General features: G+C 38.9%; 1 protein-coding gene across 2 annotated transcripts in view; it reads right to left on the reverse strand.

The window, feature by feature from the left end:
* Window positions 1-26,936, reverse strand: part of CRIM1 (cysteine rich transmembrane BMP regulator 1) — a 212,441-nt gene that overhangs the window by 49,494 nt on the left and 136,011 nt on the right. For both annotated transcript variants that reach the window (XM_065680092.1, XM_065680091.1), the window contains 2 exons: window positions 22,517-22,714; window positions 5,958-6,086 (listed from right to left, as the gene is read on the reverse strand). In XM_065680092.1, coding sequence (XP_065536164.1) covers window positions 5,958-6,086; window positions 22,517-22,714 — 327 coding nt within the window. The remainder of the gene's footprint in view (window positions 1-5,957; window positions 6,087-22,516; window positions 22,715-26,936) is intronic.

The following is a 26,936-nucleotide window of genomic DNA, read 5'->3' on the forward strand; positions in this document are numbered from 1 at the left end:
AGCATATATATATATATATATATATATATGACATGTAAGAACTCTAAGCTCTTAAACTGGGGCATTTATTTTTCTCCAATTTATTACTTTCCATGTGGACACACTGATCATTGTACTGTGAATACTGGAAGTAATCTTTAGTCTAGAAACTTGAAAATGAATTTTAGAGATGCATAGCCTGTTGAAATACTCTTACTTGTCAATCGTCTAATTCACAGATAAAAAAAAAACTGCTAGAGAAAATTAACAGATACTTGACAAGAATTATGTCAGTATTTCAACTTGGCTGAGGCTGGTGTCATTTTTTTGACAATCTGTAGCGCGGCTACACAAAGCTAGCTACATACCGTCATTATTTTCTTGACGCTGAGGATAGATCAAATCAGGAGAACTGTTTCACAGTACCTTTATAATTAAGCACTCCTCAGCCGTCCTCTCGGTGTAGATTGCTACTGCTGGTTAATCTTCAGGGGTGGGGATCTGGGGAGGCAAATTTATGAAGGAGAAAACTAGGTTACTTATCAGTAACTGGAATTCTCTGAATATATTGCCTCCACAGATCCACACTAACCCTCCCTCCTTACATTAGAATTAACTCATGATTCACAATAGCTGGATAAAAATGAAGGGACTGGGCACTGTGATGCTAGAAAACCCTGTTTAAAAAAATAATCTCATGAGTCCATTCAGGAAAATTACCCATCTGGATACTTGCTCTAAACAACTCTAGGATTCATATACCACATGTGACTTCATGAAAATGAATTTCTAGCAGTGATATCTCAAAGGTGAAATTACTGGGAAATGACCAAGCTTCCATAAACCTTCTGGCAGCATATGAAGGTGTTTGGTTTTCTTTTTTCTTCACAAGTTAAGAAAAATTATCATCTGCTTCTACTGCATTAGATATACTGTAAGCATTACGAAATGCAATATATTGTTGTAATCTTCAGAGATACCAAGCAGAGACTTCTATCCTAGTGAGAAGATAGACTAATATTTATTCGGCATGAGTAATTCATCATAACTCCACCCTCTTCAGGGAGCACTTCCGCTATCTTCCACATGTGTACTTACAGTTAATATTTCTATTTTACTTAGAATATTACTTTTTTTCAGATCTGAGCCTAAAATTTTTAAGAAACGTGCTTCATCCCAAATTTTCTATGGCTGTATTTCACTAACTTAGATCTAACACATAATATCTATTCCCTTTCACATTACTGCAGAAGGATAGTAAGGAACACATTTTCTGCAAGGTCTACAGAATTATTCCAAAATTCAAGATGCACTCTCCTTGCCCTAAGGGAGACTACCTGGACTGCCTTGGGTTTTGTTTATTTGATGTTTTGTTTGTTTGTTTGTTTTTTTCTCCTCTCATGGAATTTATTGCCAAATGAAGGTAACAACGGGAGATAACAGTTGCTAAAATAGAAAAGTGTTACCTTTATTTTACTTTACTATTTACAAGAATTTTGCATTGTCTCAAGTGCACATTCTGCATGACTTGTCAATGTGTGTGATTACTCATCCCACCTTACTTTGAAAATGAAATAAACATAACAGATGTTTAAACAAAATTAAGACTGAGTTCTGAAGTGTTCAGAACACATCCCTGAGTATGGGTTACTTACAGAAATAAAGTAATACTATAAAGGAATAAATGGGGTTGGAACTAGACGATCTTTAAGGTTGCTCCCAACCCGAAGAATTCTATGATTCTGTGAATAAAATACTCAAGTTTTGTCTGGGAAGAGTGAAAGGTTAGGAAAACCCATTCCAAACTCTAACTACTGAATGATTAACATACACAGAAAAAGCAGGAGTTAGAGATGCACTGTCCCACTGTAGTACCTCCAAACTTTTTCTCAGGCTTCTTCCTATCATGCCATATATTTTCAGAGCCTTGACCACGGCTATTCATGGAAGGCCCATCTATGCACTTACCTAACTTTTCCCAGCCTTCCAATACAACTAAATTAAGTCCCACACTGCCAAACCCAACTTCCATGTCAGAATTCCACTCTGAGTCATTAGCTATAAAATGAAGAAAGCATGACTTGCCAGAATACTGAACTCCATGCTGCACATGTCTGCTAGTATTGAGTGAATGACAATACCTCCTGTAATATATTTTCTTCTAATTTATGGAAAAGGTATCAACACTTTTCAAAAATATGTCTGTATTTACATGGAATGGGAAAAGGAGGTGGTTTTACATCTAGAGGACTGTGCAAACACGTAACATGGTAAGTTTTCTAATTTTTGAATAGTGATTTCGTTTGTTTTGACAGGCAAAAACACAACATGAAGTGGATGAAGATGTACAGGGATGTGCAGAGAAAATGACTCATCCATAGACTTCTACAATTGTGTCTCTCCCATAAGGAATCTGGAATTAATGAAATTGCATAACAGTTGCATCTTGTAAAATTTTACCAAAAGTTGCAATTTACCTAAACTGCAAAGCTGAGCCTTCTAAATGAAGCAAACAATTTTTAAAATTAATAGCAATGCTCTAATTTAATTCCATTTTAGCAAGATATGAAAGGATAAAAAAATAACAAAGCCATACATGTTCTTGGCTATATGCTGAAAAGGACTTCATGTTCAATTCGCCTGTGGTAAAACGCTATAGTCAAAAGTTGAAGGAGAGATTTTTCAAGGCTTTTTTCTTTTCTACAGATATAATACAGGGAATAGACAAGGCCAGATAAGATACTAGTCCTCACTGCAGACTTTCACTGAAGAATGACCGAATGGACAGTAGACAGCCATCAGATTTGAAATCCTATGTTACTGCAATCAGCAGTTATTATTCAATGTACCTGTTAGTCTCTGGAAGAAGAAAGACTACAAATAGCTGATAACTGGCCTTGTTTTATTCCACTAATGTACTCCTCCTCCTAAAGACTTTAATCCACACCAGTTTTCCCTATGGAAGCAAAGGCCTAAACACTCCAAACACATCAGCAATTGCTGCACCCTACAAGTAACTATTTTTTGCTTATTTACTTTTTTCTTTTTATTTCTTGTTCTTGTACCACCTTATATATTTTTGTTTGTATTTTTTGGTAATGCATTTGTTTCCTACTCTTTTAATTTTATTTGGGATATTTTTCCAGCAAATCCTCCTAAATCTTGGATTACACTTTTTTCCTTTTATCCTCATGTAGTGCTGCTGCTTTGGCTTCTATACTCTCCCAGTCAGTATGATCATTCCTTCTCCCTTATCATTTGTGGTTCTATCTCCTCTCACTGGAACTTTCCCCCTGTATCTATCTGTGCTCACCTTTTACTCAGTGGTAGTTTTACCTCCTTTGCCTTGTAACTCTGGTCTGCCTCTACTTTTTTTTTAATTTTATTTTACTTTACAGCATGTATGTTTTTACTGTGTTTTTACAGCATGTTTTTGCCTTCACTGCAAAACCAGGAAGAACAATAAAGCATGAAATAAACTGCTTCTATTAAAATAATGTTCTAGAAATATAATGATTTGCTTCTTTTTCCTTTCTTATTCTGTAGTTGGCTTGAGACAAGGTGGATAAACCTGAAACTAAATTACAATAAAGCCAAAAGAAGTTTCATGATATTGTACTTAAATAATTACTCCAAATAAACCTGTTGTACTGATTTCTGACTACAGGAATGTAAATGAAGGTAATAATGAATCACAATTTACAGCTTCAACTCTATGTTCTTCCACTTTGTCGTTTTGCTTTTATTTTGGCTGGAATAGGCTGAAATATAATGAATCTTCAGCAGTGATATCTAAAGAGAAATTAGCGAAAAAGGAAACTTTATTGGAAAGAGATTAGTAGAATTAGGATATAACATCTTCTAGTGGTAATGTGGGCCTCCTTTACTCAGGCAGTTTGAATCTGAGTTAGTTGAGCAGCTTAGACCAGCAAGAAGCAAGAGATGCAGTATAAAGACAGGGATGCTCCCAAAAGTCCACGTGAGCTAAAGATAATATACTTTCTCATATTCTTGGAGAGTTAAGATGCAACTACACTGGCTTGGACATGAAAGAATGTAGGATCTTAAAATGCAGAGATCTAGCAGCAGCATATTTGACATAAAACTCCTCCCTCTCAGTGCTCACACGCTCATTTGTCTAGAGCCTTGCAAGCGAGAGACATTACTTGATGGAAAAAATCTACTTCTGTCATTTTGATTGATAACCATGAAGTGATGAAGACTTCCAAGCTGTTATTTTTCTTCACTTTTTTTAGAAAATAAATGTTTCTGCTCTCTAATGACTGAGATTTTTAAGCAATCTACAAGTTATTTAATTGAAAAAAGATCCAAACCATGACAGACAAAAATGAGAGTATTAAGTTTACTCCAGGCAGTTTGCTACTGCAAAATGAAAATAATTTCAAGCAAATCTAGCAAGAGAAAAATTCCCTTGAATAGGATCTTAAGCACTATTTAATCAGAAACACTCCAAACAAGAACAGAGACTTCATGGGATGCTGGGAAGTGTACACATGCAATCTGCTAATCTAGGGCCAAAAAATTATCCTTTGGAGTGATGAGTCACCTTTGCACCAAACTGGAGGGAAGGACTGCACACACACACATAGATGATGAAGTTTGTCAAGTATTTTCATCTTCTTCTTTTTGTCAAATTCACCAATCAATTTTATAACAATAAAAAAAGAAGGATAATCAAATTACAATGTTAAAAGTAGAACTTAACATTTCCAATTTTGCCTTAGAAACTAAGTAAGGCTTGTATACGATAGCATTACTACAGAAAGTTGCCCTTTCAATGAATACAACTTGTAATCAAATATATTATTTCTGTATTACCATAATGACATTATTGCCTGCCACACATTTATTTTTTATTAAAATATTTGGTCCTTTAGCTTATGGAAACAAAAAATACACATTTCCCCAGAAAAGAAGTTAAAAAAGCCAGGATAAATCCTTTTCTTGCTCTGACCCAAGCCTAACACTCTGTACCAATAAAGAATTTCTATTTTGATCAATAAAATAGTCATAATGGTTTAGATGAGACTGGGAGGACCAAAACCAAAAGAGGAGGAACAGTGTAAATACTTCAGTTGTGAAAGCCTCACAGGCTACAGGGAAGATGCAGAACAACAATGAAATTACAGAGAGTTTGACCTCACTCCCAGGCTCGGCTGGAAAGCAGCATGATGCATCCTGCAGCTGAGACTAATAATCTCAGACTAGCACAGGTGTCCTTTGTTGGGCAATTCCAACAGCCACCTGACCTTGCTTTGTATTTCATCCGTAAACATTGAATTGTTAAGGAAACGTATACAGAAAATACATTTTAGCTGCTTCACTGATACACACAGAGTTCTCACATGGCACCACACTTTTTCTTGGGGAAGAAATAGATGTTAAAGCCTGCATATATATATGTGTGTGTGTGTGTATGTATATATATAGTACTCTAGATAGGATTTAAGAATATGCTATATAAATAAAATTATATATGGATATGTTTGCATATATTACACCTAGTCCCACCCTCTGCCCCTCCCCCCACCCCCAGCATATAATTTTCTAACATTCATCCTCAAAACCTAAATTTTGAGGAAAAAAAGCTGAGTTGAAAATAGGCTGTTTAGCAAGGGGAGTTTTTGAAGTGCACAAACCTAGATGTTCTTAAACCCTTTACATATATAGAGGAAAATGAAATGTGGAAGTCATATAAGACTTCTCAAAACTTGAATGAATACTAAGTCCCACATCATAACCTTTTCTACCCAGCTGTTTATTTTTACCATAATCAGACATTTTATGTTTTCCTCCCAACATATTTTAAGCAAGCAATGTCAGAAATCAGAAACAACTATAAGGCACTCGCATACTAACGCAACACAATCAACATTATTTCTGGAAGAAGCAGCATACTAGCATTTCCACATAGAGCTTGACATACAAGGTAGAAGCCACTATTTTTGCATACTCACTAGTCTTGCACTGACAAATGCGGCATCCATTTTGGTCCAGTTTGAAGCTGTAGATACAGTCTTTTTCTGTCAAAGTGCAGTTCACCAGAACCTCACAGTTGGGCGGACCTATTGTGATGTATGTGGGTTCTGAGGGCGAGAAAATATAAAACAAGTAAATTTGAGATTGAGTCTATTAATAGGTAAACACAGTGCAACAGTGAAGAGAACAACCTTTAAGTAATTTTTATTTCTGATTAATGAATATTCTTGGTAATTCCAAAACAATTCAAGAAACAGACTTTCTTTTGAAGTGATGTACATTCATTACAAACACTATAATGCCACATAAGGCTTCTGAAATATGGAAACACGAAAAAATACTGTGTTTTTTTATTCATTATGAAATCACCTTTCCTGCATATGCAGTTTAAAACTGAATGCAAAATATGTTTTGCCCTCTTTTCTCCTAAAATTTTAAATCAAACTTCGTGTAGATTTTTTTTTTTCACTTTAAAAACAGAACAGAGCTTTCTCCAAAGTGCAGTTGATTGACCATACCAAGCTGCAAATCAAAGCACATGACTCAGTAGATCAAATCTTCCTCTGTGTGAATAAGATCACTTCTACTGAAATTTAAAGCAGAAGAGACTCTGAATCCCAAAAGGGAATGTAAGATACAGTGTGTATGAAAGATCTCTGGAAACCACGTAACACGTTGATTCATTACAACATCACTTCTTACAGTATACTTCCCCGGTACCACACTATGCTTTTTGCAGTTGAAGATACTATTGCCAGTTATCAGGTATTTATGGACAGTATACTACTTAATTTTGGTCACAAATTAAATATGTTTGAGTATGAAATTTAATAGTAGTCAGAAACATGAACATGATAGTCAGAAATATGAACATGGTTTAGTATACAAAGTTGCAAAGTTGTTAGAATAAAATAATATCAAAAAACTTATGGAAATAACAAGGAACCTCAACACTACCGTCATAAAACAGGATACAGAAGGAATTAAACACTCATCTTCTCCTGAAGGACTTTTGCTCTGTGAGACTTATTTGGTCTATCTTGTGTTTTTCATAGAACAAAATCACATAAAACCCAACAAATTTATAGTTATGAGCATTATTAACATTATACTAAGCATTCAGTAAACACAGATTTCATGACTTTTAAAGAAGCAACTGTGAGCTTTCGTTTCACTCTTTCAACTGTTTGAGTTTATCCTTTTCTTCCATTTAAAGAAATGAAGACTTAAAGGAAATTACATTTGAAAAAAGATCAATACATGTATTGATTGTGAAAATATGATGAAATGACAGAGTAATGACCAGGGCAATAAACCATAACATGCATTATACAGCATGCACATTTTCATGGATTGGAGATGGCCATACATTGCCAACTCTCATTCTCAAACTAAATACATTGGAAAGGCAGATTTTGCCATCCTTAAACCCTAGTCTTTACTCTCAGACTGAAGGTAAAATACTACTCAACATTTATTAAGTTGTTAGAAGTATACGGTGTTATCTGTATCACAAATTTCTGGGCCTACTGGCTCCACATCCAGCAGGCAGCTTTTGCACTCATGCCTTCCAGTCAAGTGAAAATTATCCTATTATAAGAATGAACTTTTCTGCTTTCATTGTCCTTCACAATTTTCAGCTTTCGTAGCTTCTTCCAGCCCTACTTTTCCCTTCACAACAGTTTATACAGTGGATGAACATTTTTAATCGTTTTTAAATTATGTCAGCTAAGCACAGATTTTGGAGGGGAAAACTACATGAAAGGCACTACAGAGCGATATTAGATGTCTTCAAACTTATCTCAGAGGTCACGGTTCAGATTCCTCACTTTGCTGAGAACCTCAAAGTAACATTTGAACTCTGTTACTTGTGGCTTTGCACATGTGGCATGACAGAGCAATGTATTCTAGAATCTATGGATTCCCAGACTATAATCCATTTAATTTCAGTGAACTCTCTGTATTTGTTTTCAAGTTCACTTTGTAAACTCTCTGACTAAATCATATTCATATTAATATTTGACATTTGCAACTTCAACAAACCATTAGTTTGGGAATCAAGAACATATTGATATAGACCAATAATTTGATATATTCCAGAAACTCCATTAATTAGTCACGCCTGTTGAGGACTCAGACTATATAAACTAGTGTTGCAAACAAACTGATTTACAGCATCCGGTGCCTATTCTGAAAACCTCCTTTCCTACCTCACTCCATTCTCTAACCAAACTAACCTAAACATGCAAAAGACCAAGACATAAGACTTACTCTGAAGCTACATTCAGGTTAGTGGTCAGCCCACCCAAACCCTACACTGAAAATGACAAAAAATCCACTAGCAGCTAAAACCACTATGAATCATATGAATCATTAATGTTACCCAAAGCAAAGTTCACAGACAGTAACCCAGGTCGGAGAACTGGAGAAGACCATGGCTTTACCGTCTGACTACAGAACAGTTATGTAAAATACGTAGTTAAAGAACCCACGAAAACTCACTGAAAGTTGCAATGCAGGTTAGTACTGACTGATCCACTTAGTTATAAACTAAACTTACAGAGAAACACAAATGTGTTTCACCCCCTTCACTGAAGTTCACCCATCAAGATAATAATCTATACCTGCAATTACAGAGAAGTTATCTTGAAAAAAAAAACCCAGCATATGTATTATGTGTTTTTCATGGCGCCTTTTCAAACCTATGCTTCTGTGTTTTGACGCTCTTGTGTCTTGGACACACAAACACAACAATTTTTTGCTGCCTTCATATATTCAGTACTGTTATTTCTTACAAGGGACAAAATTAAACTGTCATTATTTTAATTTGAAAAGTTTTTGTTAGTCCTGTTCATTGTGTTTTATTATTCTGCCACCTCCCACTTTTGTGTCTGCTCTTGGCATCCATAGCGTTTTCAGACAAGCTTACAAATCTTGTTTTTTCTCCCTCCTGTCCCTAAAGGTAAGCCCTGAGATAAAGCAATTTTATATGCATGCCTGCTTCTCAATGAGCTGCAAGTAGAAGACAAAAGAAATAATTTAATTCCCTACCCCCACACGTGCTAAAATGCAGCCAGGAAAAGAGGGGAAAAAAAAAAAACCAAAATCAGCCCTTTTCACTTCGCTAGACAAGACTCAACAAATAAAGCCAGCACCGCTCTGCTAGGCTTCTGGCTATTTGAATAGGCGAGCAGTAGCTAAGCTTGAAAAAGCATGTACCACTGCATGATCAGAGCTAAGCCTTCACTGCTGCTCTTCGTAGAAACATCAGAAGAAAGATCCAGGGCACAAATGGGTGGGAAAATTGAGGTTGTTTCTGTTTGTGGGCTTTACCAACAATAAAACTATACTGTAGAAAGAAAGAGAGCGAGAAGAGGAAAATAAAGAGAAGGGTATTGAAGAGGGACTAGATGAAAACTGGATTTTAATAGAGCACATTTTGCTGATAATAGATGTCAAGTGCTTATATATAAGTTTAAATGCGCATTTCTATTAGAATGTCTTGATTCCATATATGCTTTCTGAGCCTGATACTTTCTATGCTGAATTTTAGTGCAGAGGATTAATGTGTCTGCTGTAGAGGGTTTTTTATTTTTCTTTCTAACTTTGGAGATTATCATGTATGTAATTCTTCAATTTTAGAGACAACTAAAATAAATAAAAAATATTCTCCCTAAGGCTGGTACCAGGATGAAACATTATACCCATCCTCCTTATCATACCCACAGTTGTTCAAAATCTGAACTCTGGCCATTGAATTAGTATTAGAAAACAAAGAGAGGTTACACTTAACTGTACTACTGCAAAGCCACATGTATTATGAGAACACCAAACACTCAGTTTTGGCTTGCATGAAGGACAAGAGAAAGCACAGCCTGCAGTTGCAGGGAAGTGATGCTTCCCTCTACTTAGCACTAGCAAGCCCACAGCTGGCGTGTCGTTCAGCCTTGGGATCCTCAGTAGAAAAGAGACACAGACACACCTGAGAATAGCATAGTGCCACCAGCTGCCAGGAGAGGCTGAGACCAGCTGCTGCTGCCTACTGCTACCTAACTGGCAGGTAAGAAGACAACAAGGTCTGGCTCATCTTGGAGGTGCTCCAGGCTAGGATGAGAGGCAACGAACACAAATGTGAACATGAGAAATTACAACTGGATAAAAGTTTCATTTTTGATTTTAAACCACATGGGTGGTCAAACTAAGAGAGTCCTAGAGAGACTGTGGGATGTGCATCCTTCAAAATGCTCAAAACTTAGTTGGGAAAAGGCCTTGAGATCCTGCTGTCACTGGACCTGCTAGAGCAGGAGGTAGGACTAGAAAAATTTCTGGTGGTCCTTTCCAACCTGCATGACTCCACAAATTTCATTTTCAATAAACTTGGGACATTTCCACTGAAAGCAGCAATATCCTTGACGGATCCTGACCAGGGAACTGAAATCCAAAGATAAACATTTAAATTTCTGATGATTTCTGTATGCTTTTGACAAGCACTGATTACCTTCCTTCCGAAATACAAGTACATGTTTGCCTAACACTGTCTCTCTGAAATGTACTTAAAGACTTGAAGAGTACCTTTTATTCAAGAAGCAAAATTTCTTCCAGGCAGTTATAACAGTAATTCTCTCTGAAGTGTCATTTAGTGACAGCCGCAGCCACCTTTAATCAGTCTCTTTTTTCTTTTTCCCTCCTTTAAGTTCATACATTACCCATACCTCTTGGCAAGGTATTTTTATTATTATTACATGAAAAGAACTTAAAACAAGCTCTTCACTTTGTTGCATTTGGAGTGCAGTATTTTAACTCAAAACAGGTTTTGTTTCACGCTTTCAGTAATGCTGTGTGAGGGAAGTACCTCTCCAGGCTTTTCCAAAATTGGTTTTAAGTAGGGAAGCAACTATTACATTCTAAGTGTTTTCATGTGCACATTGTTAAATGTACTATTTTTAAATGAATTTAAAAGTAAATAGGGAACTTCTATTGCTGCTTCTGACTGTTAGAAATCCAGACCATCATATATCTTAACCCAAAATTACTAGAAATGTAAGAGGACAAGCGTTTTACACTACTAAATCATTCAATTTTTGAATTCTACTCATAAATGTTGTCCTGTCAATACAGAAGGGAAAAATCCTTAACCTTATTATAACAAAATTACTGTATTTTTCCTTCCCATAAAAGTATGAGAACAGTAGGCACTGAACACCTGGGCTCAGTTACTTTGATTTAAGCACAATGATTAACTCCAGCTAAGCAGACACAGGAGGTCTGACTTCTTTTCATCTTCACCATCATCTTGGTGCTCCCAGTGCAGCTCTACTCAGTATTACTCTACACACATATGCTTGAAAGCCAGCAAGTTCTACCAATGTTTGGTGAAAAGTGTCCCAAACATATCCCAGTATTATTTACAAATACTATAATAACAAACTACACACAGTGTGGGTTGGCAGCAGTCCATGTATATATATATTCCCAAAAACAGGTAAACAGAGGATGTTTTGGACCCCAGAGCTCCAGGTGTTTTAGTATGCTCAGATGCATGTTTTTCTTGCCTTCTGGGATTCTTATATACACATTTTCTATATAAATTTACCTGTGTTCACATAAAACCAGCATTTCTAGCCAACTTCACGGTAACAAAGAATTTTTAATTTGCATCACAGAAACATGTTTCTTCAAAACTATAAAACTGTAAGCTCTACAGATATACCACTATACAGAGGTTGAAAATTACAATTTGAGATCCTCCTTTCAATACCCAAACCACCATGGATTTCACCAATTCTATTTTAAGACTACAAACTACTGCAGTATCTACTTTTTACATGGAATTCAGGAGCACAGGCCATAAAAAAATCACTGCCAAGGGAACAATTTTTACCTTAACAGACATTCAAACCCACAAAAATCCTATTTTGTATTTTATTTGCATTTATTCAATATATGTATACTGACTTTTACTGGCACGTTTAAACAGTTTCAGATGTTTGTTTTCATAGATATATAACACAATTACACTATATTCTTATCAAGATATTTTGAGGAATTACTTGGAGAATATTGCTCATGCAACTGGAAGACAAGGTTCCTTGTGATTTTTTTCCCATGTATAATAAAAATTTGGGAAAAAAATTGCAAAACCATGCAAAAAAGCACTTGTATTTTTGAAAGGCTAAATTACAATCGATATAATTTCAACATACAAGTTCACACCAATAGTAACACATGAACTTTTCAAACACATCAAACTAACTTTTATGCAGCACAACTAAGCCACCAGACCTAAAAACAATCCTAAATTTAAATGTGAAGACCATGTAGTCATAATAAGAAGTGGGACTGTATGCTTTACTGATCGGTGTTGCAACTCCCTAAGCTCCTCTTTCATATTCTCATTTTGCTAATGTGAATCAGTCTATAACTCAACTAACAACTGTCAGATAAAGTAGGTTAATTCCTTATGCATTATTAAAAAAGCTGGAACATGGAAACACATTTTCAGTGTATAGCACAGGGAAGCTTTATGTTCATCTGTGAGCATCACAGACGTAGGTATACTCTCCCTAAAATTAGGCCAGCAGTACTGATGACAAAATCCCCCACATTTTCCAGAATAAATGGAAAAATAAATTAAAAAAATCCAATTTTTGCCCGTTAGTATTTCCAATACTTCTAGCAATAATTTACTACTTGTTTAAGGAGGGACAACAGAGGGACAACTTTTACAGAAGTCCCAAATTCAGAAGATAGCTCTCTGAAGTTTGCACCACATTTAATTTACAATTATTTTTAACTCCAGAGAGAGTGACTAATATAAAATAGCAAGGCATTTAGATTCTGCAGTGATTTGTCTTGGGATATTTGGAGAAGATGTTAGCTATGTGCAAAGAATAAGCTGAACAGAATAGAATTCTAGAAGCCCCACATCTCATCAGAAGCATGAAATGAAAACCTCTTCTGAGGGAGGAAGGAAAAATGAATCAAAATCATGTTCTGCACATGGAGAAAGACCTCTAACACCAATAATAAAGAACATGCCTGTGCTTGGGTAAAGGGAAATGGCTCCCTCTCCTGTAGTATTTTATAACACAAGCTACCTCTAAAAGGATTAAGAAGTTCTGATCCTACGAAACCAGCACCAATTGACTTAAGGAAACACAGCATCAGTGCATTTAAGCATTTACTATGGAAATTAAGAAAAAAAGCACAACTGAACAGTTTAACTTTTACCCATGCTTTATGTGGTAAGTAGCTAAAAATTGGTCCCGAAGGGTGTGCTGTTCAACTGTCTTTAGAGTCTGCATACTTGTTTGAATTCTGTCTGCTGTCCAAAAAAGTTAACTTCAGCCTACTAAGCAGCAGCATGTGTGTTTATTTAAGCTTCCTGTAAAAACATTCATATCATTCCAAGAGTGACTAAATGTTTTCCATCCTCATAGTTCGCATTCCAGCCTTCCCCGCCCCTCCAGTTCATTACATGAAAAATATCAGTCCTGAGTACTGGGCAAGAGAGTTTCCTTCCTGGGTTTGACATACCTAATGCCTTGCAGGAATTTTCTTCCCCAGTGTTTAGCAATCTGTGTTAACTATCAGGGTTCAACAATTCAGCATCACATAACTATTTATAAAATGTATGCAAAGACTCAAGATGATACCATTTTCTAGTGTCACAAAACCGTCTGAAAATATATTCACTAACACTTCAAACACATAGTTCATTTTAGCAGGCTTTGTTTCAAATTTTATTCATACTGTCAGCCTGAAACTACTTACATATGTATTTTTCCTTGAAAGTTAACTATTAGAATATATTAAATATAGTAACTATTATAATTGTTGCAAACTGAAGAAGCCTCATATGAACAAAAGCTGCATGGGGGTGGGTGGGAGGTGTGTTCTTTTCTGCAGTGATGCAATCAAAATACTCACAGATTTTCCATTGCTAAGATGTGAAGTTAAAAACTTTTGCTGATGTAATCAGTTCTTTCAGGTTTCGGTTTAACAGGCATGTATACTCTTCAAATATATTTTAATGCTGATAAGTTTGGGTTTTTTTAATATAATTTTAGGTAGAGTGAAATGAAGAAATAGCCACCTTTATTAAAGCAGAATCAATTAAGCTTATCAAGAAATGTCTGAGTAGATTAAAGCAACCATTCAGTAATCATTACTAGGTGAAGATACAGCACTAAATTAGTGTGCATCTGGGGCAAATCTATGAATACTATAGATGCTGAAAAGAATTAATTAGAGGATCCACGAGGTTCTTTATAAGTGAGACATCCTTAGCTGAACTGATGTATATATTCATTAGGATTCTTTGGCTAATCATCCTTTCAGTAGTCTTCCACTGAACTTAATGATGAATTACTGAAAACTAGGAAAATGTTATTTTATACTAGCACACACTAGCATTCTGACTTTCTAAAACTCAGAAAGACTTTCATTGGAAGTAGGTTTCATTATACCCTGGATGGTGTGGTTCAACTAGCTCAGCTGCCTTGTCTAAAACCACTATGCTAAATCATGATCTGGCAAACGTAAGCTCAGTTCTCTACAGCACAGTGTTTGCATCCCTTAATTGACTTTGATGAAAAGGCTGGTTGAGAGCTACAGTGCTGCTGTTGAACAGTAACTTATAGTTCACGCTCTAAGGAGATTTCTGGGCCCAAATCCTGTGCCGGTGAACACTGCTCACTACCACTGACTTCATCCTGAATGAATCAGATTTCTTTTCACTGTATTCTGCTGTCTGTTTTTACTTAATGAAGTCCTGGACACACTAAAGGAACTGAATTGAATTACATCTCAGCTAGAGTTTGGAGCCCTTTATTGATGAAAATGTTAATTTCTTTTTGTGAAGATAAAGCGTCAGCCATAATGACAGCAAAATAATGTGGGCTTTACTAATGAAAACCTTCCGAGGGGATTTTGTTTAACACTTAATTTCTCATTCACAGCTTATGCTGGCACCCTGCAACCTGTACCTGAGAGCTCTCATGCAGAAGGACATACTGCAAGATAACCAGTTACTGAGTATCACTGAACTGGGTAACCTTCCCTATGAATAGCCTGAGCCTCTGGGAGATGCAAAGGAACAGAAGCAACCATAGACTTTTATAAGTAACATTTGCGGCATCAGTGCAGCGCTGAGCACTTGTAATCTTGTTAAAAAAATACAAATCAGAAAACCGGCCATCAAGGGCCACTCTCGATCAGTTGCTGAGGTGAGTAGCTTGAGAGAGGACGCCTGCAACACCGGAGCGGAGAGGGGAGAGATCAGCGTCCAGGAGCCTCACCTCAGAGCGACAAGAGCCACTGAGGAGGGAGCCTCAAGTCCTCAACAGGACTTGCCCAGGACTCGGAAGCTCAGCTCCCGCGAGGGGCTGACTCACAGGGGGCGGAGCCAAGAGGAGTGGCACCAGCTGGGAGTGGCTAAAAAACCTTCCCAGGGAGCGCGGCGACCAGGAGCGCGGCGACAGAGCCGGCAAACAGAGAGCGTCGAGGCAGAGGGTCGAGGCAGTTTGCGCGGCAGTTCGCGCGGGCAGGCGAGCGGGCAGGCGAGCGGGCAGGGAAGCGTTCCATCCGCCTCATCGAGAGGACTCGCCTGGAGTACAGGAGGGGGAAGGAGTGCTGAGGGACGTAGACGGATTGATTGACCAGATAGATCATGGTTACAACACGATCGAAAGCTGTAGTGAGTACTAATGTGGGTATCCAGACTGAGCCTTCCTGCAGACATGCAGCTGTGCAGGTCTCTGGCTGCAGCGAATGCCTGAGCCTGGCAATGGTATTGGAGGGAGCCAGTGACACTGCTTGTGTTCGCTGTGAGCAAATAAATGACCTGCTCAGGCAGGTGGCTGAACTGAGGGAGGAGGTAGAAAGGTTGAGAGCCATTAGAGAGTGTGAAAGTGAAATAGATTGGTGGAACCACACCCTAAGGCAAGGGCAGAGGGAAGTGGTTCAACAAGCGATGGATCCCCTTCCCTCCTACCATCAGACAGAAGGAGAGAGCTTAATGGACAAGGATGGATGGAGGGAGGTTCCTCCTCGGAGAGGTAAGCGAAAACCCTCACAATCCCTTCCTCCCTCCCAATTGCCCTTGAATAACAGGTATGAGGTCTTGGAAATTCAGGGCCAGGTGAATGGAGATGGTGAGGCAAATCTATCTAGTGAGTCACCCAGGGCTAGTCACACACCCACATGCCTCAGAACTTCCCCAACCAAGAAGAAAAGAAGAGTAATTGTGGTGGGTGACTCCCTTCTGAGGGGAACAGAAGGGCCCATTTGTCGACCGGATCCACCACACAGGGAGGTCTGCTGCCTGCCTGGGGCTCGGATTAGAGATGTTAAAAAGAAGCTCTCTGAACTGGTGCAGCCGTCTGACTACTACCCACTGCTGGTTTTTCAGGTTGGCAGTGACGAAATTATTACGAGGAACGTAAGGGCAATGAAGAGAGACTACAGGGCCCTGGGACGGCTGGTTAAAGGGTCTGGAGCGCAAGTGGTGTTTGCCTCCATACCTGTTGCAAGCGAGGGTGAAGGGATATATAAGAAGACTCTGCAGGTTAATGTATGGCTACGTGACTGGTGCCAAAGGCAGGGGTTTGGGTTTTTCAGTCACGGGCTGCTGTATGGGACACCTGGTTTGCTGGTGACAGGCGGGATATACCAGTCCCAGAGAAAAAAAAGGGTTTTGGGGCAGGAGTTAGCAGGGCTTATTGACAGGGCTTTAAACTAGTTAGGAAGGGGGGAGGGGATTTAACTGGGCCTGTTGGGGACAAGCCCAAGAGGAACATGCTAGGGATTGAAGGATGGCGGGCTAAGGAGGACTATCAATCTCTTGTTTCACTTGTGGGAAAGGATAGCTCTTTAGACCCTGTCCCCCAGGGGAAAAAGAGTACTAGGACTGGCTCCCTGAAATGCCTGTACACCAATGCACGCAGCATGGGGAATAAACAGGAGGAGTTAGAAGTCTGTGTGCGGGCTAAAGGTTATGATCTAGTGGCGATTACAGAGACATGGTGGGACAGTTCACATGACTGGAATGTGGTCATGGATGGCTATGTCCTTTTTAGGAAAGATAGGTCAGCAAAGCGAGGTGGTGGAGTTGCTCTTTACGTGAGAGAGCAACTAGAATGTATTGAGTTCTGTCCGGGGTCGGATGAGGAGCAAGTGGAATGTCTGTGGGTACGAATCAAGGGGCTGACTGGCACGGGTGATACAGTTGTGGGGGTCTATTACAGACCTCCTGATCAGCACGAAGGAGTTGATGAGGCTTTCTACAGGCAACTGGAAGTAGCCTCGCGACTACATGCCTTAGTCGTCGTGGGGGACTTTAATTACCCCGATATTTGCTGGAAGACTCACACAGCCAGTCATTCACAGTCTAGGAGGTTCCTCGAGTGCATTGATGATAATTTCTTAATGCAAATGGTGGACGTACCAACTAGGGGAGCAGCGCTGCTAGATTTAGTACTCGCCAACAAGGAGGGTTTGGTCGAAGTGGTGACGGTCAATGGCAGCCTTGGCTGCAGTGACCATGAGATGGTGGAGTTTAGGATCCTGTGTGGGAGGAATAGAATACCTAGCAAAGCCACAGTTCTGGATTTCCGAAGGGCCAACTTTGGCCTCTTCAGTCAACTGCTAAGGGAAGTCTCATGGGAAAGTGTACTAGGCGGTAAAGGGGCTCAAGATAGTTGGTTAGCATTCAAGGACCGCTTCTTCCAAGCTCAGGATCGGAGCGTCCCAATGAGTAGGAAGTCAAGTAAGGGATCTAGGAGACCGGCGTGGTTAAACAAGGAGCTGCTGGGCAAACTCAAGTGGAAAAGGAGAATCTATGGATTATGGAAGGAGGGGCTGGCCGCTTGGGAGGAATATAGGACAGTTGTTAGAGGATGTAGGGAGGCAATTAGGACAGCTAAGGCCTCCTTGGAACTCAATCTTGCTAGTCGGGTTAAAGACAATAGAAAGGGCTTCTTCAAATACATAGCAAATAAAACTAAAACAAGAGGCAATATAGGCCCACTGCTGAACGAAGTGGGTGCCCTGGAGACAGAGGATATAAAGAAGGCAGAGGTGCTGAATGCCTTCTTTGCCTCTGTCTTTACTCCTGCAGACTCTCCCCGAGGGCCCCGGATTTCTATAGCCCCAGAAGGAGTCAGGACAAAGGAGGAGTTTGCTTTGGTAGATGAGGATTGGGTTAGGGATCAGCTATGCAAACTGGACATCTGTAAATCGATGGGTCCGGATGGAATGCACCCACGGGTGCTGAGGGAGCTGGCGGAGGTCATTGCTAGGCCACTTTCCATCATCTTTGGTAAGTCGTGGGAAATGGGCGAGGTGCCTGAGGATTGGCGGATGGCAAAGGTCACACCAATCTATAAGAAGGGCAAGAAGGAGGACCCGGGTAATTATAGACCGGTCAGCCTTACCTCCATCCCTGGAAAGATGATGGAACAACTTATTCTTGACTCCATCACTAGGCATATCAAGGATGAGGGGGTCATTAAGAACAGCCAACATGGTTTTATGAGGGGGAAGTCATGTATGACCAACCTTATAGCCTTCTATGAGGAAGTGACTAGGTGGAGGGATGATGGTAGAGCGGTAGATGTGGTTTTTCTTGATTTCAGTAAGGCATTTGATACTGTCTCCCACAGCATCCTCATAGATAAGCTGAGGAAGTGTGGGCTTGACGATCAAGTACTGAGGTGGATCGAGAACTGGTTGAAAGGAAGAAGGCAGAGAGTTGTGGTCAATGGCGCAGAATCTAGCTGGAGGTCTGTGACTAGTGGAGTTCCTCAGGGGTCGGTGCTGGGACCGGTGCTGTTTAATATTTTCATCAATGACCTGGATGAGGGAACTGAGTGCACCCTCAGCAAGTTTGCTGATGACACAAAACTGGGAGGAGTGGCTGACACACCAGAGGACTGTGCTGCCATTCAGCGAGACCTGGACAGGCTGGAGAGTTGGGCGGGGAGAAACTTGATGAAATTTAACAAGGGCAAGTGTAGAGTCTTGCATCTGGGGAAGAACAACCCCATGTACCAGTACAGGTTGGGGGTTGACCTGCTGGAAAGTAGTGAAGGGGAAAGGGACCTGGGGGTCCTGGTGGATAGGAGGATGACCATGAGCCAGCAATGTGCTCTTGTGGCCAAGAAGGCAAATGGCATCTTAGGGTGCATTAGAAAGGGAGTGGTTAGTAGGTCAAGAGAGGTTCTCCTCCCCCTCTACTCAGCCTTGGTGAGGCCGCATCTGGAATATTGCGTCCAGTTCTGGGCCCCTCTGTTCAAGAAGGACAGGGAATTGCTTGAAGGAGTCCAGTGCAGAGCCACAAAGATGATTAAGGGAGTGGAACATCTCCCTTATGAGGAGAGGCTGAGGGAGCTGGGTCTCTTTAGCTTGCAAAAGAGGAGACTGAGGGGTGACCTCATCAATGTTTACAAATATGTGAAGGGTAGGTGTCAGGATGATGGAGCTAGGCTTTTTTCAGTGATATCCAGTGATAGGACAAGGGGCAATGGGTGTAAACTGGAACATAGGAAGTTCCACGTTAACATCAGGAAGAACTTCTTTACTGTGAGAGTGACAGGGCACTGGAACGGGCTGCCCAGGGGGGTTGTGGAGTCTCCTACACTGGAGATATTCAAGGCCCGCCTGGACAAGTTCCTGTGTGACGTACTGTAGGTTACCCTGCTCTTGCAGGGGGGTTGGACTAGATGATCTTTTTAGGTCCCTTCCAACCCTTGGGATTCTGTGATTCTGTGATTCTGTGATTTTCATACTACCCTAACCAATATTTACTTGCTGTGAATGCAACTATTACTCCAATTTGCAGATGGCTGTCCACAGATGCAGATGGCCTCAGGGAAACATGGTTATTTCTATCACTGTAGCTTGTTTGGCGCTATTCATATGCTGTCACATATTGACACTAAACAGCTATTTTAAGCTCTGGCATTCATGTTTTTATTTGGTAAAAGCACAGAATCATAGAATAGTTAGGGTTGGAAAGCATCTCAAGATCATCTAGTTCCAATCCCCCTGCCATGGGCAGGGACACCTCACACTAAACCATCTCACCCAAGGCTTCGTCCAGCCTGCCCTTGAACACTGCCAGGGATGGAGCGTTCACAACCTCCCTGGGCAAAGAATTGTTTCCTACATTCTGCATTAGTGAAAAAAAAAAAAGTGAAGTAGTTCTGCAAAAAGAGCTATAACTTAATTAAGAAACATAACACACACTACATGTAGAAGCATAAAAGTATATTCATGATGAAATTGTATTAATACAGCTTCAGCATTACCATATATAGTAATTTTAAACTGATCTACAAAAAGTATATTATTTCACTATGGTATATTCTCTATGGATTGCACATTTTACAATGTGAGTTGAGATGTGAGTGAGAACTGCAAGCCATTCAAAAGCGAAATGTAAAATGAGGTATGCTTATGCTTACAATCACTAGTAAACTATTATCTGAAAATCACCTAAGTGTACCTTAATTTTGCCCACTTACTTAACATACCACTAAATTACACTGCTTGCTTTCTTTAATAAATTGCATAGTTGAAAACAGGATAACATGTAACACCAGTGATCCTAAAACTTAGCTCACACTAGATAAGGATTTTGGTTTTCTTTGCTGAAGAATAGGAGATAAGAGATGCAGAAGGATGAGGAAAAAAAAAACAAAACCCAAAAAGAAAAAAACCCAAACCAAAACAAGTCAAAGGAGAACAGACTGGAGAGCACAGAATAGCAGGTTTAAGCTATTACTGCAACATTAGTAACATCTGAGATTCTATTCAATCAACACTTTTACTCATAGACTACACTACAAAATTAAGGTTAAGCTATGGATGTGCAGATTTAATGGGGTAATATGCAGAAAAGCATCCCATGACTGACACTCCTGTTTTTTTAATTTCTCTTATGAAAAAATGTGCCTGGGATGTATTTTATTGTTTGTAGATCTTCACTAAATGTACTGCACATCTTTTTCATTAGCATCATTAAAATTAAGAGATTGATTTATTAGCCAGCAAGAACCTTCTAATCACAAGTCATAGCAGCCTTGAGTTCATTTCACACCCCAAAACAGAACTTCAAGAAGTTTACCGGTACCCTTGACTGGTTTATTTCTGAGATCTTCTGATTTATTACTATTGCAAGAGAAGTCGTTAAATCTCAGATGCTCAGTAATTTCTCATAACGTCATCTGAAACTGCTTCTTGCAAAAAATTTTTTGTATTTTGGGTTCTAGCATCTGAACTCACTTCTAAGTTTTAATAGTTCAGATTTTGAATTCTTGAAATATTCCCAAATATATATTCTTAAATAACTAATTGCTGGTTGCATCACTTATGTAAGTTCTTTACCACTTGATTGTTCAGATGACTAAAATTAAGTGTACATCTAAATGACAACAATTAAACATACATCATCCAACAGCTAACATGGCAAACAGAAAAAAAATAGTCAGATTATTTTCAGAGAAAATATAACTAAGATGACACAAGAATCACTATTATTGATTCCATGATGCTATTGTGTCAGTCTTGACCTATTTATCATAACTTATATCATAATTTAACATCGTACCTCACCCCGCCCAACAAAACAACCTTTATGGACTTAAGTAGTTGCTAGCTACTTCTAAGAGTAAAAACATGTGATAACACAGAATTATCTAACCTAGTCCAGATGAGCTAATTTATGTCCTGAAAGCATTGCAGAGGCATTAGTGTGTGGTATGTTAATGAAGCACAAGCATGGCTATGTTGCAGCCTTAATAATGAACGATGGAAGCCTATGCTATACCATGACTGCTTCCCATGGTTCATCATAATTATGTCAGTGTGATATAGATAAGCATTTAATCCAATTATCTCTCATCCACTTTCTCAAATCTGGAAGAGGAGAAAGAGACATTTGTCTATTCTTCTCTCACTGGAGAAAAACACACCCTTCAACATACTTTCAACTAACCTCTCTCTCCATACTGCTTTCCCAAGCTTGCTCACACATATGCTAAATAATGAGCATTTGGCATAGAGTTAAAAACTTAGTTACACAAGATAATATAATCTTTTGTGAGTTTCACTGATACAATTACATCCAATATCAAGCTATATTGTGCAAAGAGATTTTTAGTTGAAACTAAATGACACTGATGAATAAGAAACCAGGAATCCATTTGTAAGTAATACGAGCCAATGAACATTTTGATTGTCTAACTTCTGTATTTATTAATGAGCTTTAAGAGCAACAAAGAGTTAAATTGGTGAACAATGCTGATCTTAAATTTCTTACTATACTCTTTTGGGCCAAAAGGTTATCTATCGGACATTGCCACATACAGGTATAGTTAAGCCATGCTTATTTTTTCCACCCTCAGTAGTTTCTTCAGTCACAGGCAATGCTATGCCAGCTACTCTGATCCTCCAAAATTTTAAAGTAAACCAAGAATTACCAGGTAAGCAGCAGCCATGACAGACCAAAGCATAACAATGGAAATACCAGTCTTACCTTCACACACTGGGCAGCACTCTCCAGGGACTTTAACAGGATTTAGACAGCTCTGCCCACAAGCCGTTGCAACACAGTGTGGATCTCCATTGATGCACTGGCAGAAAGTACAGTCGTCCTCTCGCCAGCGGTCTCCGTGAGCTTGTATCTGACCATTGGCATAGCAGCCAGCAGGGTTATTTACTGGATAAACTGGGTCTGAAATGAGACGAATTGCAGGAGAACAAGAGGGTTTATATTCCCTTTTAGACCTAACTTTTACATATGAATAACTGCAGTACAGTGATTTTACAATACCCAGAAAGGGTAAAGTGCAGCCACTACCAAAACCTGAAAGAATCACACTGTGGCAGACAGTGATAAAATAAAGTAGGTAACAAATTAGATATTACATACTGAAATTTACTATCAAAAAAAATTAAGACAACTTATACTGAACATTCACAAATTCAGTGCTCTGTTTTTAACTATTTCAACTCAAGTTCGGTATGTAACAATTACAGGGCTTAATTTTTTGATTTTCTGATTTTGTTCTTCATAACAAAATGGATCTTGAATCTGTTGATCCATTTTTTGTCCCAACTTAAATTCTGAAGAAAACTGAAAATAGCTCAATGAATTAGAATAACTCATATCAACATCACACCACTGTTTTATAGTATAAGCAAAGATGAGACCTGGCACATTTCTTGCTGGAACAAGGAGACTGCCTTAAGCTATATCTCATCACCATTTTGGAGATATACCAGTTTTCCTGAAAAGATGATGTGGCTTGGTTTTCAATTTTATTTCAGTTGGAAGCCACAAGACCCACTTACCTGCTACCAATCAAGTTAAGAATCGGGTATGTAAATAACAGAATTTTGAGGACATACTTTGTATAAGATTTATCCTCAAGTTTTGTGCACATAAATAATGCAACTCTGTACATGCTAATTGATGACTTGAAATAAAAGCAGCTTTTACTCTTCAGAAATGTGATAAGCGACACTGATATTTAAAAGCAAAAAACCCCAAATGGATTACCCGAATATATGCAACTTATCACAGTGGCTAATAAAAGGTAGCTGTTAGACTCAAAAATTAAATATCCAAGAATGTCCAGTAAACAGGTCAAGTTTTCAAAGCAAGCAATAATACAAATTACATATTAAACCAAATTCAATATATTAAAACAAATAAATACAACTAAAAGCATTTTTGTTTATTTAGCTGACACCAGATAGCAGATATTGCATAGGCCCAAGTCATTTACACATAAGTCAATTTTCAAAAAGTGTTAAGTTTGACAGACTTGGGAGAAAAGATAGATCCTACCTAAAGGGGAAAAAGAAGGACTTGAAATTTCATCACTCCCCTTTGGGAGGGAGGCAATGCATATTAAGTGTATATGCTAATAGCTGTTGTCTTATAAACCATTATATCACCTTATATCACTTTATGACAGTATCTGAATATTTGGAGTGAAACTGCACACAACTTTTAACTCTACTTGACATTCGCTTCTACCCTGAACATTCATTACATTCCCAATTTTAGCAAAATTAGTTAAGTCAATATAAATCCCCAGATGTTTGGAAAATAAGACATTTCAAAATTAAAACATTTCCTAATCTCTTAATTTTGCACCTTTTATATTTTAGGATTACCTTGCTCCTGTAATTCTCTGTTTTTACCTAGCCAAAATCCCAAATGATAAATAAACAAATGAAGTGAACTTTATCATTCAGCTCATGTATGGGATTCTGACTGACACAGGAATAGAGAAGGAACAGAAAAGCCATATAAGACTCACGTTATTTGCAATAGTCTTTTATGTGTACCAAAACACAAAGTTCTCAGTACCCTTAAAAGGTCAGTAGTATTTAAAGAAAAATCAACCCCAGAAAATTTTATTTCCTGCATGCTGAGGTATCCTACAGGACTTTGAGAAATAATTCTTCCTGGAGCTAAGGCAAGAAGTGCTTTTGCCTGTACTACATAATGCTCATCAAATTTACCATTTGCAATTTGAAAACTGCTGCAGAAAAGAAGAAAGCATTATATTTCTTTATATTTCTATCATCAAGAAAACATTAGTAGGAAACAGTCTTGAAAATCAGTCATGAAATAATCATTAGAAAGAGAGAAGGTAGAAAAAAATGCCAACTCTTCATCAACTAGAAAAGCATCAATGGGTGGGCTGTTAAGCACACATTCTGCCCATTTAGAAGAATTACCTTGTCAATTTAGATGTCATTAACCCAGATTATTAAGGAAGGCATCAGCTTTCTTTTAAGTCTTTAAAGGAACCCTGAAAACTGTAATACATTAATGGGGCCAGTTGTCTAGTCTCACTTAAAAGAATCCCACTAAATCAAAAGGTATTTATAGTAAAACCCAAGACATATCTTACCATCCAATCATTCAAAATTCAGAAATAAGACTTCCTTGATTTAGTGCCAAACCCTATCAGAAAAGCATGCAAGAGAAACAAGCAAGCCAAACAGCACCAGATGATTTGATGAAGGAGCGTGTAACTTGGGATCTCAGTCAGCTGAACAGAAATTAACCACAGCCAACACTTGAAAAAGAAGATTGTATGCAGTAATTATACATCATTACCCATTTTTTTCTGTCTACTAAGGACCTGTCCCAAGAAGAAATTTCCATTACAGGCTTAATACATATTAACTCAAAACCAAAATTAAATGTTAACAGGTTTTCTTGAAAATCTGATTAAAAACCTGAGAAATAAATTTTTAGCATTGTATGATGATATGGTAGAATAATTTACTGACAAATTGTAAGATAGCTGAATATTTAAATCACCAAAGAGGATGAAGGATGTATCTGGAACTGTAAGTCCAATATGGAAAATCATCATCCACATCTAAATATGACGGACCTGATATAGAGTCTAGACACAGCACATATAGTTACATCATTAAGTACCTATATAGATTGCCATACTGATTTCATGACAAATCTCAGAATATTCACATATGTGGAAAATAGTAATTATACCAAAACCCATCAGATTTCACATATTCTGTAATGTCAGCAGCTCATACAGCAATTTCTTCAGGAGTGGATCTGCACTTACTCAGGAAGGGTTTCACCACATCAGATGTGCCTTCTCTAAACATTTCCAACCTGTCACTAAATGATGATATAGCACTGAACCTATTACACACACCAACCCATCCCCCCGCATTCAGCCTCTTAAAAGCATAAGCAAAACTCCAGCAGGAAAGACCTGGCATCCTGCCTCCAAACATAGTAAGAAATGAAGTCTAGCCCAGATCTTAAACACAGGACAAATGTGGACTGATATCCTCTTCAAAATACTTAAGCGTACAGCATTTGTATTTCAGCTTCTCTACATGTGAACATCACATTTCAATCTACCTGACAGGAACTGATATACTAAAATATATAAAAATAAAAATACTCTTTGAAGAATGACTTCCTACCTCACTGTCCTAGTATTTCATTATACAGATTTTGGACTTTTTTTTCTTGTTAAATCTCTGAGAAAGCTTTCAACTGTTTGCAACAAAACACATTACCAAAACAGTATCCTTCACTGCATCTGTGCTGACTGAGAAGGTCCAGCTCTTACAGCTGCCTCTTTTAGACTTGCTTTTATGAACTTCCATAGAATGAAGCAAAACTGTAACAGGTCTTTTGGATTAGACTCATAGAATCATAGAATAGTTAGGGTTGGAAAGGACCTCAAGATCATCTAGTTCCAACCCCCCTGCCATGGGCAGGGACACCTCACACTAAACCATCCCACACAAGGCTTCATCCAACCTGGCCTTGAACACTGCCAGGGATGGAGCTCCCACAACCTCCCTACGCAACCCATTCCAGTGCCCCGCCACCCTTACAGGAAAGAATTTCTTCCTTATAGCCAATCTAAACTTCCCCTGTTTTAAGTTTTAACCCATTATCCCCTGTCCTATCACTACAGTCCCTGACGAAGAGTCCCTCCCCAGCATCCCTATAGGCCCCCTTCAGGTACTGGAAGGCTGCTCTGAGGTCTCCACGCAGCCTTCTCTTCTCCAGGCTGAACAGCCCCAACTTCCTCAGCCTATCTTCATACAGGAGGTGCTCCAGTCCCCTGATCATCCTTGTGGCCCTCCTCTGGACTTGTTCCAACAGTTCCATGTCCTTTTTATGTTGAGGACACCAGAACTGCACACAATACTCCAGGTGAGGTCTCATGAGAGCAGAGTAGAGGGGCAGGATCACCTCCTTCAACCTGCTGGTCACGCTCCTTTTGATGCAGCCCAGGATACGGTTGGCTTTCTGGGCTGCGAGCACACACTGTAGCCGGCTCATGTTCATTTTCTCATCGACCAGCACCCCCAAGTCCTTCTCAGCAGGGCCGCTCTGAATCTCTTCTTTGTGCAATCTGTAGCCATGCCTGAGA

This window comes from Lathamus discolor, chromosome 5 (genome assembly GCF_037157495.1).
Source record: "Lathamus discolor isolate bLatDis1 chromosome 5, bLatDis1.hap1, whole genome shotgun sequence".
In the NCBI taxonomy this organism is placed as follows: domain Eukaryota; kingdom Metazoa; phylum Chordata; class Aves; order Psittaciformes; family Psittacidae; genus Lathamus; species Lathamus discolor.